Below are 19,867 nucleotides of genomic sequence, written 5' to 3'. Positions count from 1 at the left end.
CCGGGAAACAAACCAACCCTAACTAACTAAGTGCTTTCCAAACAGCTTATTTTTTTATAGATCAAGTGTTTGGTGTTGCGAATTTGTGTGTCAAAGTTCGCCAAACTTGATCCGGAAGGTAATTTTTTTTACCTCCGGAAATCCATCAGGCAAACTTGGTGTCAATTCCCACTGAAATGACTGGATTTTACTCATAATTTTGCAGAGAAATGATAAATTTGACCACACCTTAAAGAGATAGTTCACCCACAAATGGGTCATCATTTACTCACCCTCATGTCATTCAAACTCTCAAGACATTAGTTCATCTTCAAAACACAAATGAAGATATTGACGCACATGTGTAGAGCACATCGAATATGGTCAATGGAAGCTCAAACATGCTTGCTTGACATGCGAGAACCAATGAGGTTTGTTTTTACGCGTCAAGCAAGTACAGTTGAACTTCCATTACCATCAATATGTGTCAACTGAACAATGTTTATATATGTGAATAAAAGCCTAAATTAAATCAGTTCAACATATAAAGTGATTGTCTCTCTTCTACCACGTCTTTATGAACTTTTGTGAATGGTCTTCCAATATTGGGACAGAAATCTCTAAGGTTTCAATAAAAAAATAAGTCTTATGCATTTGGAAAGACATAAGGATGAGTTCTCTGATCTACCTCTGATTATCATGAAATTTCTACAGCATTTGTCTCAGTGTAAGCAAACACACACTGTATGGTTGCATTATCATCGCAGTGTCATTCTGAAGATAATGATAAATGAACAATTCATAGGTTTATTTGCACCCATAGGTTTATTCAAAGCTTCCCCACAAGCTCAGAGTACAGCTCCAGTTACAGAAAGTGTCTGAATCTTCAATACTCTCATCTAATGAGTCAATCAACAAACATTGATTTATCTGACCATCACATTCTTTCCCTTTTCCATTACCAACACCAAACCCAGAAAGCATGAGGAACAGCGGCATCACGACGAACAGACGTGAGGAGGACGAGCTGCTGCGGAGGACCTTTATTAGACGCAGGATGATCTGGTTACGCTTCTGCTGTCGTAGGAAGTACTTTGACATACAGGGTCTTCATGTTCAGAGTCTTCAGAGAGGACGCCGTCACTTCTGAAAATACAGAACGCGAAAAAATGAACATTACTGGATCAAGTTAACACGTTATTCAATCACACACTGGATTTATACTTCTTCTAAAGTGAATGTGTTACTATACCATGAGGCTACAATAAAGGATTTGCTAATGGCAGTGAACGGACACCATAGATCACATGACAGTGACAACATGGCGGATGCAGTCTGGATTTCATTCATATTACACACATTCATACTATATAAAACATACTTTTTAATGGCTGCAAAGTAAGTTAATTTACCAAATATAGAACCCTCTATACAGTATGTGATTTCAGACGTCACAGCGTCTGTGATCTTCTCCTCGTGTCCCGCCTTAAGTGAGAGTATTTGGGATTTCTTCACAATCACAGTAAGAACAAGTGAACACGTTTCTATTCACTGGCCTTCAGACTAGACAGCGATGATGTGGAGCAGAAGCTCTCAGTGCAGGTGACGAATCATTGGAGACGAATATCTGCCATCTCCGAGACGCACCTGACGGCCATCCTCATCTGTATGTCTACGAGAACAGAATAGGCCTCTGGGATATGACCCACTTTCTTTAAGACACCAACAAGCAAACAAAACTCTCTTCTGCTCCGCTTGGCTTCAGACAAACAGTACGAGTCTGATGTCTGCCGACAAAACATGTTCTGGCTCTGAGATGAGAAAAGAAATGAGGAAAAATGGCCATTGTGTTTTTCATTTCCAGATGTTTTATGGGAACATTGATCTGCTGTGGAAGAACCTGAGCAGGATCACACCGGTTCTCACTGACAGCAAACACGCACATATCAGGGGATTTTAAAACCTAGTCAGGAATCAAATCAGCCAAATGACATGTAGCTCACAATCCATAGTGACATCTAACGACTAAATAAACTCACAAATCCCTCTAAATGTATGTGTTTTTTTGTTTTATTCACAGATCACAACTGACTAGAAACACAAATAATCCATTAACAATCGGATTGACGGCTCAATCAGACTTAAAAGGCCTTCATGTAAACACCTTAATCGATCCGATTGAGCTTGATCCGAATTAAATTTCACTTAGATTGGAAGGGGTGGTTTATTCCTTTTCTAATCCAATCGAGAAGACACAAACACTTGAACAGACTGAAAACCAAAACAGGAAAGGACTACATGTGTAATGACGTAGAAACGTGTGAGCTGCAGTTGTTGTTAAATAAAGCGTCATAAATGAGTGTCGTGTTATTCTAAAATTCTCCTTCCACTCATCGTCTGTGAAGAGGAGCAGAACTACATCCCATCAGTCCTCACTTCTCTCATCCAGACACTTTATTTTGGGCGCAGGAAGAGGTGTTTTTACTGATTGATAAATGTAAGCAGCACAGCACAACGGTTCATGTGCTCATCGTCTCCTAATCAGTTCCCGAAATAGATAAATATTAAAAAAAGGAAAAGCAGCAGTGTAGGAGAATAGTATGTGCAAACAGAGCGAAACTCCGTATATTCGTGCAGTGTGTGTGCTTAACAAAAACTTTGAAGCTTGTGACATATAAATGCACACATCAACCCGATCACTTCATTTAGTGTTCATGTAAACACTATGTTTGGATTCATCAGTCGGAATGAATACAGTTCTGAAAATGTTTAAGGTGAGCAGACTGACCTTGAGGTCTGACCTCATCTGCCTCGCTCAACCCTGATCTGAAGGGAACCCACGTCCCCACATTAGAGCGGCGCTGTAACCCGGCACACAGTAATTGGTTTGGGATTATTTATTGCTCAAGTGACACTGAAGGTCTGGAGAGCAGCAGTGAAGGTGTCCTGTGGAATAAGTGTGAGCGAGCCAATAAATGAACCCTCAACACACACACTGATGACTGATGGGAAACCTGACGGCACCGTTCAGAACTCAAGCTGAACTGAAGAAGAAAACATGAAGAATGTTGGGAAGCACAATTACAATGGAATGAAATTCATAGAATTTTACATTTTATTAATATTCTTTTAAAATATTTAATTATTGATTTTATTATGTATTATATATTAAGTTATTTTCATCAAATATTTCTGTATTATATTATATTATATTATATTACTGTTTGCTCATCTTCCTCCAGTAATTTAAGAGCTCATATTAAATAATAGTCAAAAATTAGCGCATTAGAAATGAATGGGAAACTAATTTAATCTAGTGGAAGCGACTGGTACTGCGCCCAAACAAAATCTTACTGAAAGCTAATTTTTTTAAGTCATTAACCTTTAAATTTGGAACACAACTTTAGATTTATCTTTGATTTTCTTGCAGTTTTACAGTAAAATGTTTTTTTATATATATATATATATATATATATATATATATATATATATTCCATTTAAACAACTGAAAATAGTATTTTTGTGCATTTTTCATAACAATAAACTAAATCTTCTATAACTTTCACTTTTTTCCACTCCAGCAATAATCTGCCAAGTGTCGTCTTTAAAAAGAGATCGAACTAAATCTGTGCTCCTTTACGACAGTTTAAGTTGGAAATTTCTTTATGAAATTTCTTTAGTTTATGCTCAGAAAGTGGTTTATAACTACTGCATAAATATAATTTAGAATCCAGTTCAGCATCTTGTATGTTGTGGCCAAGCAATTGACATTCAGCTTCATGATCTGAACGTGAGCAAGTTCTTGCTCCTGCCTCACGTTCATCGTTTCATAGTCAAAGTGACAGAAAGACTCGAGTAACAGCTCCTGACGTTCAGTGAAATCTGTGATGTTTTTGATATCTCATGAAAGGACATGAGTCAAGGGTTGTAGGGAAAATTAAAAACAATAACCAAATAAATAAAATAAAAGTGATGAAATATTGCTTTGTAGTTTATTGCATATTAGATCTGCACGATTAATCGTTAAAGATAGCGATTTTGATTCAAACACTCGTGTGATCGTATTCCTAAATGTCAACTATTCGGATCGGTCTATTAAACCTTTGACAAGTACGATCACAGCGAACATTCAAATCTACGTTCTGATCCAGAGAGAGCAGTCTTTTCAACCACACAGTATCATTATTTCTGTCTTACAATCATTCAGATCATCACAGAAGTACTGGGATAAAAGTTTATAGTTCAGATATAAACACTGATGTCTACAGTAGCGATCAAAATAGAGTAAATCACCTATTGAAAGAAACTTTATTCTTCAAATAAAGATTGTATCAATTACATCGTTACACCAGTAGGTGGCGACAAGTGACTGTTAAAAAATTTATGTCATTGAATCATTCATTCAAATGATTCGTTCAAAAATGCTGATTCATCCAGTAATGAAACAAGTGAAGTCTTTATGAGTGAGTCATTGAATCATTCATTCAAACCAATGTTTTACACAAAAAATAATTCAAATGAAATAAATTTAAATAGCCTGCAACAATTAACATGTCAGTAAATTATGTTATTTTGTTTAGTTGTCTATTCAGAATCATGTGAAGACTTTTATATCGTAATATCTGAATGTTAACGGTAATGATGGATGCTGCTGTCAGATACACTGGTGACTTCATTCGTGCCTTTTTTCCGTTTACTTGAATTGTTACTCGAGGCATGAAACGACTTTCCTTTCTGGCTGACATCGCAGATACTGATGGATGAATCAAGCCCATCTTCTGAGTCACATTTTATTCAGAAATATGTCATGTATAACATGGTCAGTTTCGCTAGGATTTATATTAATATTTAACTTCTTAAAGGAGTGTGTTTTTGCTGTGGCATCAACAAACAAACCTGCACTGGTACTGAATGTCAGTATGGTGTTTCACAAGGGTTCTGGGAAATGAACGTGTGGGAGATTTCTCATATCCATACATGCTGAGTACAGATTGAGTGAACTGACGTGTTCCTCACCTTCTGTGAGCTCTTCATTCATGAACAGCATCAGTCTCCTTCCTCTCAGACCGAAGACTTTAGCAGTTTCATGCAGCAGATCAGGGTAAAGTAAGGGGTTTTTACCCGCCGGGTTCATTAAGAGCAGCGTGGCCACGTCTCCCGTCTTACACTCTACAGGATAAACACACACAGAGTCACACACACACCAGATCAACACACACTGGGTGTTAGTGACTGAACAGTGAAGCTCACCTGCTGGACTGGCGTTCACGAGCTGCAGGTTGACATACGGACAGAGCAGAGAGTCTGAGCTGCTCACATCGTCAGGACTCGAACCCGAGGTCACCGCCAGTGTCTTCCCGCTCAGAGACATCAGATCAGTCTCGGCGCGCAGCGCTGAAAGAGACAAATACACGTCTGACTGAACAGAAACGGGTATTTTTCTAGCACCTTCAGAGGATGAATTGATTCAGGAAGAGTTTCAAATGTTTTCTCTATATACATCTACTAAGCAGGGAAGTCAAATGACCAGAACCACACTATCAAGTCAATGCTAAAAAATACATGAAGTAACAATCTTTCAATCTTATCATACCAGAGTGCTAAATTAAACTGTCTACGATCACATGCTCATGTACGTGTCAGCATGTGTTCAATCTGAAGAGCGCTCATTACTCAAACAATGGTATCGTGACAACACTATCTAGTGAGCGTGGGAAAAAATGAGATAAAGAGAACACACACATATACATGACTAAACACTGATCAGTTCAAGAATCAATGACCTGAATGAAAACACACTCAACTGCTTCAGTAAACTCCAAACAGAGACAGATGGACAAATAAATAAACTCTGTGCAAACAAGGGTTCAGCTGACCTAATTAAAACCACGCCGTCATTCCTAATTAATGACAGAATTCATAAGCTGAATATGAGTGTGCATCTGTAAATAAATTATTAGTCAAAACTCCTGCTATTCTTGACTTTTCTGATGCAACAACAGCAGTAAGTCATGACAAACCGTTAGTGATTATACCGCGGTGTTACGGTGTTTAGAACAACCCCAGGGGTGTCAAACTCATTTCCTGGAGGGTCACTGTCATGCAGAGTTTAGTTGCAACCCTAATCAATCACACCAAAACCAGCTAATCAAGGTCTCCAGGATTACTAGAATCTTCCAGGCTGGTGTTCTGCAGGACAGAGGACCTCCAGGAGCAAAAAAATATTCACTTGAAGCCCCCCTGAGATTTTAAGTTATCCCAACAATTAAAAGGAAAGCGATATCTTTGTCTTAGTATCCTTTAGTAACAGTTAAGGGAATTTTCCATGACAGCGATAGTCAATGCATTTGTCAATTGTGTCTTATAAGGTGTTGTTTAAAGTAAAGATAACGTCCTTCTTTACAGCCTTGTTTGAGTCAATTTCAATGCAAAAGTTTGTACAACAGAAGCAAACGTACAAAAAAGTACCAAAGCAGTGCTCTAGTGAGAACAGGATTTCAGTTAAATAAAAATATAAAGTTATGAAACTTAACTTTGCCCTTGGCCAAATCTATATGCTCTAGAACAAGTAATAGATTAATAAGACCAGTTTGATATACCCCAAATGAATTACACCTCATGTTTAAACACATAAAAACATAAGAGATACACTTTATACATGCAATATATCAATATATTGGCCACTTTGTCACTGAAAACCCCATATCGGTAGTACCAAATAAGCACTTCTTAACCAGGTTCTGATTGTTGTGTCCATCTGTCTGGAGTTGTAAAGTGTCTGAGAGCCAGATCTCACCTGTCTTCCCATTGAATATGGCCACAGGTGCACTGTTGAGTCCAAAGACACTGCAGCACACCGTCTTCAGCCGCTCCACGTCCAGTATGTTATCGCCCTTGGGATTCTCCAGCAGAACGACACCCTCTGAGAAACACATGAATGGAACGAGAATAAACACCGCTGGAATGGACAAACAGCACCACGAACACGTGTTTAGAGAGTAGACGGCTCTCGATTTCCTGTCCTTCAACTTACTAAACAGGCAATGAACGAGATTCCATGCACATTCTTATCCTGATTATGTTAAAGGAACACTCCACTTTTTTTGAAAATAGGCTCATTTTACAACTCTCCTAGAGTTAAACAGTTGAGTTTTACCGTTTTCGAATCCATTCAGCCGATCTTCGGGTCTGGCGGTACCACTTTTAGCATAGCTTAGCATAGTTCATTGAATCTGATTAGACCGTTAGCATCTCGCTCAAAAATGACCAAAGAGTTTCAATATTTTTCCTATTTAAAACTTGACTCTTCTGTAGTTACATCGTGTACTAAGACCGAGGGAAAATGAAAAGTTGCAATTTTCTAGGCCGATATGGCTAGGAACTATACTCTCATTCCGGCGTAATAATCAAGGAACTTTGCTGCCGTACCATGGGTGCAGCAGGCGCAATAATATTACGCAGCATCTCTCACAAATGTCTCCATGGTTGCAAGGCACGCTCCCTGTGCAAGCAGGGGGTCACAGGCGCTGCGTAATATCATTGCGCCTGCTACAGCCATGGTACGGCAGCAAAGTTCCTTGATTATTACGCCGGAATGAGAGTATAGTTCCTAGCCATATCGGCCTAGAAAATCACAACTTTTCATTTTCCGTCGGTCTTAGTACACGATGTAACTACAGAAGAGTCAAGTTTTAAATAGGAAAAATATTGAAACTCTTTGGTCATTTTTGAGCGAAATGCTAATGGTCTAATCAGATTCAATGAACTATGCTAAGCTATGCTAAAAGTGGTACCGCCAGACCCGGAGATCGGCTGAATGGATTCGAAAACGGTAAAACTCAACTGTTTAACTCTAGGGGAGTTTGAAAATGAGCCTATTTTCAAAAAAAAAAGTGGAGTGTTCCTTTAAAAAAGCAGACAATGTATGCGTTCATATAAAAGTGTTAACCCTTCCTCCTTTATCGGAATGAAGTTGACTTCAATATAAACTGATTTCTCCTGGTATGTAAAGACATCAACCTGCGTTCTGTGGCTTGTCAAAGTGCCCATGTGTGATAAGTGTCAGGAAAGTGTCTTACTGCGGATTGAAGTACATCCAGACAGAGCGAGCGTTTGGCGGTAGGAAATATATCACAAACTCTGACTCTTTCTGGACCCAAGAAATGATAAAAAATGTGGTTCTGTCAAAATATCGCTGATTTATTTAACATCACATCTCACATAACAAGTGCAACACTGCCAAGTCAGATAAACTAATGATTAGGTTTTGATGTCGCTAGCAGGGAATAACCGGATTTATTAATAGTCTTGTAAACGTGGTTATTGGTTTGCATGTAAACCAGGACAACAGGTTAATTCAATAAGCTGATTGTTGTGAGTAACGTGCTCAATGAAAAAAAAAAAAAGTACATCAATGCTCGCAAAAGCATTCGTTCACTTGTGAGTGTGTCTTAACTACATCAGTTCAGGCGTACCTTGCTCTTTGTCCTTGAGCGTGACTCTGAGGTTGACGTAAGCGCAGGCTGCAGTGGTCAGCGGGGCTCTGGAGACTCCGGCTCCTCTCACGATAGTCAACTCCAGATCAGAGCCTTTCAACTATCATACAACAAAAACAAAACAAATCAACCATGATCCATGATCTAACTTGGGTTAGTCTGCATCATCATGCATGATGCTTTATTCATATTTGATCTATAAAGAGTTATATAGTGTATTCATATTAGCAGACACACAATGCATGTCTAGAGCACTCATGTGCTGTTTGAGTTCAAGTTCAGTAATGATTTCACGAAGTTTTCTCTGTGTTCTGACCCGACGGTGTGCTGTAGCGGTACTGTGTGGTACATAAGCACACGTACATTATATAACATGTTCATGTCTTATTCAAACCACAGCTTTTGAGTTGTTATACATGCTTTAGGGATAGCTCACCTAAAAATGTCAATTCTCTCATCATTTACTGCAAACCTGTATGACTATTTCTTCAGTTTAACACAAAGGTATTTTGAAAATTGTCAGGTCACATCAAATGTATTTGTATATTGCTTTTCACAATTTCGGTTTCAAAGCAGCTTTAAAGAAAATCATGATGTTAATGTTTACAACATCTTCATGCCTTACAGTCTCAATCAAACAGTTGAAATTTGCTATATAGTTGAGTGTACTATATGTATGCGGATAAAGTAGGATGTACTATATATCCAACTTTATATAGAGAGAGAGCTGAGCGTTAATATAGCTAATAAATGTCTGAACATTGAGGGTTTTTTGTCCATACAATGAAAGTCAGTGTTGTTTTGGATCTCAACAGCTTTAATAATATGGACAAAAACATTATATATTATATTTGGAAGATATCATTCTGAATAATTGGCTATTGGTAGACAGAGAAATTTATCTGAACACTTTCTTTATTCCAGGCGGCTCATGTTGTTATGAAAATAGTCACACATTGGAATGCTCAGGTAAGATCAAATATAGCCCGCTTTAATTTAACCGTTAATGGGTCATTGACGAATAAGGTTTTTAAAAGTGTAAAAAAAACAATTAATTTTGAAGTTTTATTAAGTGTTAACAATGAGATTATGTGGTTTTTATAATCAGTTAACACTGCTTTTGTCATTTTTTACAAGATGGACAAAATTTGTCACCAAAAAAGTCAGTTTTACCAAATGACACTTTTGGTTTTACCGAATGACGATATTTTAAAACGATGCTAACAGGCTGATATCTAGCTAGCTAGCAAAAGGACAATCAAACATTTTATATTTAGTACAAGTTTATAAAATAATACAACATTTTCCATGTTTTATAGCGGTTGTACCGAATGACCTGATGTTTCGGGACATGCGTATGATCAAGTGAAAACATGAATTTTTCAAATAGTTAAAAGAGAGTTTGTTACTTTGTTTCATGACCCTGTGGTCCTTTGCAGGTGTCTGAATGATGTCACATCCTGTCACATGATATTGACCACATGACTTGAACCAAAATGGTCCCTTTATATTGGTTACTCCAAATGACATCAATGAAATTCATTTTTCCAGACATTCTTTCTCATAACAAAGCAACGACTTCTACACATAATTTTAACACCATTTTGCACTATGTTGATATATGATGTTATAAAATCATGGCAGAATAAAAAATATAGACATTTATTACATTTTAAGATATTTTAATCACAAATGAAATGGCTGTATTGGACTTGTTGAACCGAATGACCTTTTGATACTTCAAATTCTTTAAAATACCTTTATATGTAGCAAAATATAATTAAAACCTTTTGAAGAGATCTAGTTGTACTACCTTACATACTTTGGATGTCATATCTTTGTTTTTTATTATTATTAAGGCCTTTGGACAAAAAAAAAGATGTGTCACGTCATTGACCCAAATGCGTTATTGTCGCGTTAACTTTGACAGCCCTAAATTCAACACAAGAGACATTTTCTTCACACACAGTGTGAGTTTCAGTCTGACATGTTTTTCTGCCCCTCTTTTGATTGACAGGATATAATCAGCCCTGATCATCAGCTGTTTCTAAACAATCTGCCAATGGCCAAATAAATATAATTGCTTTTATTAGCGATTATTTGCAGACACATCGGTGCATCCCTACCTAGTGTATATCAAATGTTGGTATCGGGGCATTAGTAGAAGAACAATGAGCACCGACAGCAGAATGAGTATCTGAGCATCTCAGAGTCAAGTGCGTCACCTGAGTTTTCTCCTGGACGATCACGCTGGCATTCTGGGCCACTGGATACGGCTTGAGAGGAGCTTTAGTAGTGGCCAAGATGAAGTCTGTGTGTGCTTGGATGACTTGATCCAGGTATTCCCCAGCCGGCTGACTGCTGTAGTATACAGTGATCTCATCCGATGGGACCAAATGACCCTGAGACGACATGTTTGGACACATTAAAGCCTCATACGCAGGAGTACAGTAACCAGTCACTCAAATGATTCTCAATATTATACATTATTTAGTTTGACCACCTGAAGTCGACGATTAACATTTTCTGAAAGATGTCAATGGTCATTTATTTATTGTGCTCGAGTCTCTCAGTGGTGAAGAACAGCTCATTTAATCCGCCTTCATTTCAAAGGGTAAAAAAAATCAGATGTGTACTGGGAAATGGCAGCAAGTGCTAATTAATTTTCCCAAAGCAGACACTATGAGAAAACAAACGGGCTTGTTGTGGAAAATATGGGCTTGGGCATTCGGTACCTTTGAACAACGAGGGAAAAAAAAAAAAAAAAAAAATCCCACAATGGCTTCTGCTTTTCCATGAACCCTCCCTGGTTACCAGCTCTCATCTCAGCAAACGCTGAAAAATTAATTCCCTCCCATGGAAAATTCCCTCAGATTTTTTTCAGACTTTCAATAAGAGAGGAATTCGGTCCTGGCGGGCGTCCATGTGCCCTTCCCCCTCACATATAGACCTCGCACTGCTCGTAGAGTGGAAAAAACGCTTGTTTATTAAGAAAAAAGGAGGACGAGGGGGGTGAAGAAAGGAAATCAGTCTTACTTTACTGATTTCCACACAACTTCAAAGCGCTGTTTGCCTTTAAGCTTTATTACGGCAGCGCTGTAAGACCCAACAACTGCTCAACGAATGCAGAACTCTGGGGTGGAAAGATTGTCCAAATAGCATCTCTCACGAGTCTGGGAAAAACAAGTGAGCTGGACCCCGAGAGAGAGAGGGAGAGAGAGAGAGCGCAAAGACAAACACATGATGGGAGGAGACGTCAGAGGTGTGGAAGCACATGGCAGAAATAAGACCTTCACCAAAATATCTACTGACTTAACGCTCCTCTGGGGAAAACCAGCGAGAACTGCACCACTGGAGGCAGAACTGAATCTTGATCTGAATAATGACTCTATTGTGTGCAGAGCTGCTTAAAGCTGAATTGAACTCATTTCATAATTGATGAACTTTACACAGATATTGAACTGAACTAAATCAACACTGAACTGAACTGAGAGGAATAATGACATTATTGTCTTTGCATGGATGCTTTACAGCTGAAAGTGAATTTGTCTCATATTTGATGAAGTTTAAAAAATTATTCTGATATTTTCCTGTTTATCACTGTAAAGCAGCTTCGAAACAATCTGAATTATCTATAGAAATGAAGCTGACTCGACTCGCTTGACTTCAGGTCCTCACCTTCTTGCGCAGCTTCTGGATGCGGTTGATGACCTCACGGGCCACACCTTCATCCACCATGGACTGATCCGGCGTGACGTCGAGCAGAACCAGCACCTGTGAAGACAAACATTTGCATTCTCATCATTTCACGACAGGAGCGTGTCAACTGAGAGATGAGCGAGTACAGATTGAGCACCTGAGCATCTGAATGGGCCTCGTACTGGGTCGCTGTTCCTGAGGTCTGATCGAAGCTGTACATCAGACGCAGGTCGTCCTCATGAAGCTCATGACCGTCCACAGTGATAGATCCTGCAGAGGAGGTGAACAGATCACTGAGCTTCAGTGAAAACATGAGGGACTGAAGTCAGAGCAACTGAAACTTTTTTGGTAATATGTTAAAATAATTAAATAAAAGCATTATAAATGATTAACTTCCATAATTTCAAAAACTGAACGTTCTGGTTTACACTTTTTTTTTGGTGCGTAACACGAGAATGAACCTCGTTGGTTCTTGAGGAAGCTCAAACGTGCTGCGTAACACGAGAATGAACCTTATTGGTTCTTGCTGAAGCTCAAATGTGATGCGTAACACGAGAATGAACCTCATTGGTTCTTGAGGAAGCTCAAACGTGCTGCGTAACACGAGAATGAACCTTATTGGTTCTTGAGGAAGCTCAAACGTGCTGCGTAACACGAGAATGAACCTTATTGGTTCTTGCTGAAGCTCAAATGTGATGCGTAACACGAGAATGAACCTTATTGGTTCTTGCTGAAGCTCAAATGTGATGCGTAACACGAGAATGAACCTCATTGGTTCTTGAGGAAGCTCAAATGTTCTGCGTAACACGAGAATGAACCTTATTGGTTCTTGCTGAAGCTCAAATGTGATGCGTAACACGAGAATGAACCTCATTGGTTCTTGAGGAAGCTCAAATGTGATGCGTAACACGAGAATGAACCTCATTGGTTCTCGCAGAAGCTCAAATGTGATGCGTAACACGAGAATGAACCTCATTGGTTCTTGCTGAAGCTCAAACGTGCTGCGTAACAGGAGAATGAACCTCATTGGTTCTCGATGAAGCTCAAACGTGCTGCGTAACATGAGAATGAACCTCATTGGTTCTTGCTGAAGCTCAAATGTGATGCGTAACACGAGAATGAACCTCATTGGTTCTTGCTGAAGCTCAAATGTGATGCGTAACGCGAGAATGAACCTCATTGGTTCTTGCTGAAGCTCAAATGTGCTGCGTAACATGAGAATGAACCTCATTGGTTCTCGCTGAAGCTCAAATGTGATGCGTAACATGAGAATGAACCTCATTGGTTCTCGCTGAAGCTTAAACGTGCTGCGTAACACGAGAATGAACCTCATTGGTTCTCACACATCAACTGAACATACTTCAGCTTCCATTTACGTCAACTGATGTGAGTTGCTGAATGTCTATATGTGAATAAAAGTCTACATTTAATCTGTTCATCATATAAAGTGATCGTATCTCTTCAGAAAATTTGGACTAAACCATTTAATTCATATGGATTAGTTTTACGATCTCTTTATGAACTTTTTAAAGCGTCAAAGTGGTCCTTGGACTGGACCTGATGGGTACAGAACTGGCTCAGATTTCATTAAAAGATCTTCATTTGTGTTCTGAAGATGAGTGAAAGTCTTACAGGTTTGGAACAACATGAGGGTGTGTAATTAATGACAGAATTTTCATTTTTGGGTGAATTAACCCTTTAAGATATTAATTTACAAGTTAAAAAGACTTTTTCAGGTCCAGAAATTACACTTTTTTAAAATCCAATCTTATATCCAAGCCCCCAAGTGGGTCAAATAAATAACTACTTTATATTTTAAAAAAGCAGAATTTTCTGTATGAATATCAGTGTTTCTGTTGTTACCGTAATGAAAATTTGTGGGGAAATCTACAGCGACCACCTGCTTTCATTCACATCTCATCTACTGCAGCACAATTTCCCAGTCTTATCCAGCGTTCCGCTCATTACACCATCAGTGTTACATATAAAAGGCATGAAAATGCTTCAGGAAGGGGAGTGTTGAACACTACTATCAGATCATTTCACTCTAATCTGGGATTTGCACGGCTGGTTTGGCTCTTCTCTTCCTCTCCAACATCCTACAAACACACAGGTAACCGGCGCCCACGTCAGAGCCAGAAAACGGCCTCCAACTAGAACACCTTTGACATGAGCCTCATGTTTCTCTCTGACAACAGAGAGCAGTGCGATTCACATCAGATCTGAAGATGATTCATTTCTTTCTTTACATGATCAAAAGCACTTCTATTGTTGCTCAAATGGTTTACATACATTTATAATTTTCAATAAATTGGTGCATTGAGAATTAATTTTTGTACAACATTAATATATGTTTGTGATAATTTCAAACAGAACTTATTTTGGCGGCTTGCTGTGAGTTTGTGTGTTTATCTGCTGATAGTTTTCTCAGATGAAATGGTGAAATGCGGCTGAAGTGACTCTCAGAGCAGCTCTGGAGATTCGCTTTGATCACAGCTTTCATTAGTTCCCCGTTTGTGTTTAGCAGAAGAATAAAAGTCACGGCGGTTTGAAACAGTATGGGGGTGAGTAAATGATGGCAGAATGATGATTCATGTGTAAATGTGGTACATGCCTGTCCTCTGGAAGGCCTCCAGCTCTTCACTCTTCAGCTCCTTGATGGATGCAGTAACAGATTTAAACGCGCCTTTCAGCCGTTTGCCCAGCACCATGTGATCTGGTTCAGCCCTCAGACGAATGCCGTATTTGTCCTTGTCGGTAGACAGAGTGAGTTGGCGAACGTTCAGCTCCTGGTGAAAAACACAATGTCATGCAGCTTTGAGATTGACAAGTTTTAAAACAATATGTAAATAATTTTACTGCTAGAAAAATTACATTTCATCATTGAATCAAAGTGCAAGTGTCAGACATCATCACTGTCAGCTAAAAACTGCTATTCTTCAAGAAATGGTAAACAAAACTTTGAATTCACATATTGTACAGATACAAATACAGAACAAATAGCGCTGTTTTCAGGTGTTTCACTAGTTTACTTTGAACTACGCAGCACGGCCCAGTGGATAACAGAACGAAAGCTTAAAGGAGCTGCGTTTATTCCCGGTCACCATTATCAAACACCGCTGCGACATCTAGTGAGAATCATTTCAATTCGACACACACCTCTCGTTTACAAACTACAAATCACTCGATGATTAAACTAGTTCTAAATCGGATGAAACATTCCCAACAATGAGGAAAACAGGAGAAACGTGCCATGAATGAAGATAGAAGACTTTTAAATCCCAAAATCACCACCCTTACAAACATTTACCATGAATGAACTGTAGTAAATTACCATGGTTTGTGGAAAAGTGGAATATTTATATTGAAAACTATGTTATAGCCAATTATATTGGAATATATTTATTAGGTGGGTAGGTGAATATATAATTCATGTCTTTGTGAAGGTGTAGTTTGTACCTGTTTTTTATAGGCCTATATAACATATCATAATATAATATCATTTGACAGTGGTAGTAAGTAGGCATGTATGGTTTTACCTGTGGTTACCAAGCCTAATAAATAATAAATAATTCTTACCAATAAGCTACAATTAGAACTACAATTAGCATCAAGCTACATAACACAGTTTAAAAGATTAATATTACGCTTTTACTCAAAACTCAATTTAAACCACCATCGAGTGTTTGTATTAACTTCCGACCATGATCTAATGTGGATTTTAGTCATACACTGTTGTTGAAGTATAGAGGGTATGCATAGACGTCACTTTCCCGCCGGAGATTTATCTGACTCACACGTGTCCCGCAAAATCACATCTACTGTCCTGCAACAGATCAATAGCGAGGTGGTCACCCTATTTAAGACAGTACTGGCTATGACTCGAAAAACAAAACCTAGACTAAAGACACTTTTCCACTCCTCAAAACAAAACATTAGCCTTTATAGATATATATATATATTATATATACTTATTCGTCAATGACCCATATACTGTTTCTTAATTAAAGAAAATGATGTACTTATTCAAAGAACCAGTTCTTTATTTACCCTTGCATTGCAAACAAGCAGAGACAGTCCAAAATGCGGGTGGCACTTCATTAAGATAGACAGGGCGGAGTCATGAGATATGACTGACAGTTTGAAGAGCCAGTGAAGGTATGAAGTTCAGTCAAATGCTCTTTTTAGTAGTTTTCATTGGTTAAAGAGGATCTATTCTGCTTGTTTCCATGTTCATCTTACTTTAGTGTGTAATGTTGCTGTTTGAGGGAGATATTCTCTATATCAGTGTCAGTGTTTCGAAACGCCTCCATTGTAGTCTTGAGTTTTCTTCACAATTTTCCTTATTTAAATAATTCATATGCAGAATAAAGGGGCGGGGCCTGGTTGAGTTAGTTAGTAGTGTGTTGAAACTGGCGGTTATGGTAAGGGGCGGGACATTTCCCAAACACCAATCACAACACACCGCTCCAGCCGACCAATCAGAGCACATTGTGCTTTTCAGAAGGAGGGGCTTCATAGAGACAGGAACTAAACAGAGCGTTACTGACAGACTGGGAAGAGAGGAGCTGAACAATGGAGAATATGAGGAAAATATGACTTAAATAAAACTGATGAAATATGGAGACAAGTTTTGTGCCCGACAGTGACAATATAAAGTTTTAAAGCACCTGTGAGAGAGACATGAGTGAGGGTTTGTGTTTGGTGTATTGCAGTGGGAGATGGTTCATTAAATCAGGTGACTGCAGCGTTTGTTGTGTTTCTCACATTGTGAGAGCAGAATAAAAACAAGCCAGACGGCTCAGTTTGTGCCTCCACTGCGACGGCTCACATGTTCATCTGGGACACGAGTCACAGAAGCATCATCTGAATAAAACATGGCATCCAATGAACCACACAGAGCCGAAAGGAAGCACTTTCAACTCTCTGTGTCACCAACAAATTCATCAGTTTAAGAGCATTATGTCATAAAGACGATCAGCGGTCTCTGTACGTCAGTGAACGGTTAAAACCGCATCTCAGTTGCTGCTGGATATGAATGCATTTAAACACCTGATTATCTCTCGCTAAGCGAAATGCAACTGGAAAAACGTCCAGTTTCATCATCTTTCATCCAGGTTATTTTCTCATGAATATATTTGTGAGCTGAGTGGGTCATGGTGAATACTGAAGCTAGCGCTGGGATCAATGGTGTGCGTGTGGCGTGTGCCGCCCATTGCTTTCTCCACGGGGGTGTTTAACAATCGAGCGTGGCAGACACGGAGACAGAGGGGCTAATTTTAGCTCGGAGGCCCAGCCCACCCATAAATCATTGCGGCAGGGGCTGGAGATGAAGGACACAGGTTGAGCGTCTGCTCACACACTCACTGCACGACGTGTGTTCATGCACACTGGAGGATCACAGTGACGCAGCCACTGGTACACGCTTAGGTTAACACATTTGCCTAGAGCACCACACCAGCAGAGGGCCCTGCTGAGCTGATCAAACACTGAAGTCATCATTAAATTCACAATTCTTATTTTTTTAGTGGAATATTGCAGTGTTTATTCTAAATGATTCATCGGTGCACATCATTATTGTGTTAAATTCATGTTCCTGGTAATCTTGAATCAGAATATCTTCCTCTCTCTCTTGCAGCATCTCTTCTCTGATGATGAGGGCGGGGCAACCTGTCACTCACATCATGAGATGCACCAATAGCAAACCACAACCATCCAATCAATTCCCCACAGGCAAAATTAAGCCCCGCCCTACATTTGTTCTTGTTCCGTTTCACTCCGATATACGGCACAATAGAGAAGACTAGCACAACTTTGTGGTGTAGTTTCGTATTTCCATAATACTTCTTGATTTTGTTATTGATATATTTATTGATATATTCATGATATTTATATTTCAGCAAAGCTAACTATCAGATCGAAGGAGGATTCTCACAAAACTATTTTTTGCAAGCTATTTTCAAGGTAAATTTAGGTATCTTTCAAAAAAAGGACACTTGGAGACCCCAAAAGACACCAAATAACCAAATGATATAAAGAGTCCATATAATTTATATATTTCAGTGTGAAGTATGTGTATAATGCAACAGCAAAGAGCTTTTAAGAGCTTGTTTCTGTTTTAGACATGTCAAGTTGCGATGCCAAACAGGACCACAGGAAGATGCTAAAAAAAATAAATAAATGAACTGCCTTGACCTGACTGTATTATATGCCTACTACAGTACATGGATCCATTCAGAATTACTAAACAAAGCAACATACACCTGCCAGATAAAAACATTATCCTGAATGTGTGTGGAAAGAACGTGAATGTACTGAAATGTGTCTGTGCATAAATATAATGTGCGATCAATGTGTCGAGAGTGCTGCTGCACATCAGTATAACGGACTCACGTGTGCTTAATTGACTTTACCTTGATTACAAATCGCATCCATCGAAACTTTACTAGCGAGAGACTGGTTTGCTTTATCCTGTAGTTTGCGTATCATCTGGCCATACAACGGTGGGATTTATCATTCTGGTCTGTATGTATTTCACACAGTGCGATGCGTGAGGACTCACGCTCTTCAGAAACAATCACAGAATACGACAGAGCTCGTGTTTTAAAGCTAAACACACAGTGGAATGAGTAATTCACTGAAAACTGGCCGCAAGTCACTGTTCTCTCTGCCATCTCTAAGCCTGGTTTTCTTTACATTAGTGCAGTTTTGGACTGACTGTTTGAATGAATTCGCTTACTGCATCAATGGACTGAAGGCTTAAAATCATCTGATCGCAAACAGAGAAGAGAAATCAGGTTAAAGGGTTAGAAGAGATATTTTCACCAGGGTTACAGGTGCTTGTGCCATTGTTGATGCTCAGTGTGATGACCTTCCATTTAACTGCATGACGTAAATTATGTTAATAATGCAATTTCATTTGAATTAACTGCACATAATTAACATTGACAGCCCTATATATATATATATATGTTTTTATTTTCAAAACTCTTCAGAAAATTTATTATAATTATATAATTACGTACATATTAATAATTACATATAAATATATTAGTAATCTGACAGTGATTATATGTACAATACATTTATGGTTGATTTAAGTTTGGTCACTTTTAAGTTCTAGAACTTGAATTTTACTTTTAAGACCTGCTGAGAGACTGAGCTGAACACGCAGCGCCGGGTGAAAATACAACTAAAACTCAACATGTGAGGTGAGAAGAAAAGTCTCTTATCTTCGAGGAACTGCATTCGAGCCTCTACTGAAAGCAGACAATGCTGGCTCTCCTTCTGCACTGAATGCATTTTGAATTGGCCCGCCACACTCTCAAACCTGCCTTTTTTGAAAAGCCTTGATAAATATGCATGAGGTGAAATTACCATAATGAGCTGCCTGAGAATACAGAGCTCTCCAACACAGTGCTGACGAAGAATAACCACTGCAGGTCTCTTTAATTACAATTTTACCAGTAAAGAAATAGTCTGATGATATCTGTAATGCTATTATGACTAGTATTGTGAATAAATTACTGACAGACTATAACTGTAAATGGGTCAATGATGTAACAGGTCGTTTTTTTTGTCCAAAAGCCTTAATAATAATAATAATAAAAAACAAAGATATGACATCCAAAGTATGTAAGGTAGTACAACTAGATCTCTTTTATTGAATCAAAAAGGTTTTAATTATATTTTGC

At 38.7% G+C, this 19,867-nt stretch overlaps 1 protein-coding gene and 1 long non-coding RNA gene across 3 annotated transcripts in view; both read right to left on the bottom strand.

Moving 5' to 3' along the window:
• Positions 1 to 785: 785 nt before the first annotated feature.
• The window catches only part of iars1 (isoleucyl-tRNA synthetase 1), a 69,132-nt gene continuing 50,050 nt past the window's right edge, over positions 786 to 19,867 (bottom strand). For both annotated transcript variants that reach the window (XM_051912412.1, XM_051912413.1), the window contains exons 26-34: positions 14,788 to 14,962; positions 12,331 to 12,443; positions 12,153 to 12,248; positions 10,700 to 10,876; positions 8,454 to 8,574; positions 6,776 to 6,901; positions 5,230 to 5,373; positions 4,996 to 5,148; positions 786 to 1,125 (exon numbers count right to left, since the gene is read on the bottom strand). In XM_051912412.1, the coding sequence (XP_051768372.1) occupies positions 1,046 to 1,125; positions 4,996 to 5,148; positions 5,230 to 5,373; positions 6,776 to 6,901; positions 8,454 to 8,574; positions 10,700 to 10,876; positions 12,153 to 12,248; positions 12,331 to 12,443; positions 14,788 to 14,962 (1,185 nt within the window). In that variant the 3' untranslated portion in view covers positions 786 to 1,045. The remainder of the gene's footprint in view (positions 1,126 to 4,995; positions 5,149 to 5,229; positions 5,374 to 6,775; positions 6,902 to 8,453; positions 8,575 to 10,699; positions 10,877 to 12,152; positions 12,249 to 12,330; positions 12,444 to 14,787; positions 14,963 to 19,867) is intronic.
• LOC127522436 (uncharacterized) lies at positions 12,462 to 14,781 on the bottom strand. Its single transcript, XR_007932593.1, has 4 exons — positions 13,502 to 14,781; positions 13,094 to 13,450; positions 12,941 to 13,042; positions 12,462 to 12,889 (listed from the first exon to the last, which is right to left on the bottom strand). It is a non-coding gene; the product is annotated as an uncharacterized LOC127522436 (long non-coding RNA).

Source organism: Ctenopharyngodon idella, chromosome 11, assembly GCF_019924925.1.
Source record: "Ctenopharyngodon idella isolate HZGC_01 chromosome 11, HZGC01, whole genome shotgun sequence".
Lineage (NCBI taxonomy): Eukaryota > Metazoa > Chordata > Actinopteri > Cypriniformes > Xenocyprididae > Ctenopharyngodon > Ctenopharyngodon idella.
The sequence above is the reverse complement of the archived record's forward strand: the minus strand, read 5'-3'. Positions and strand labels throughout refer to the sequence as shown.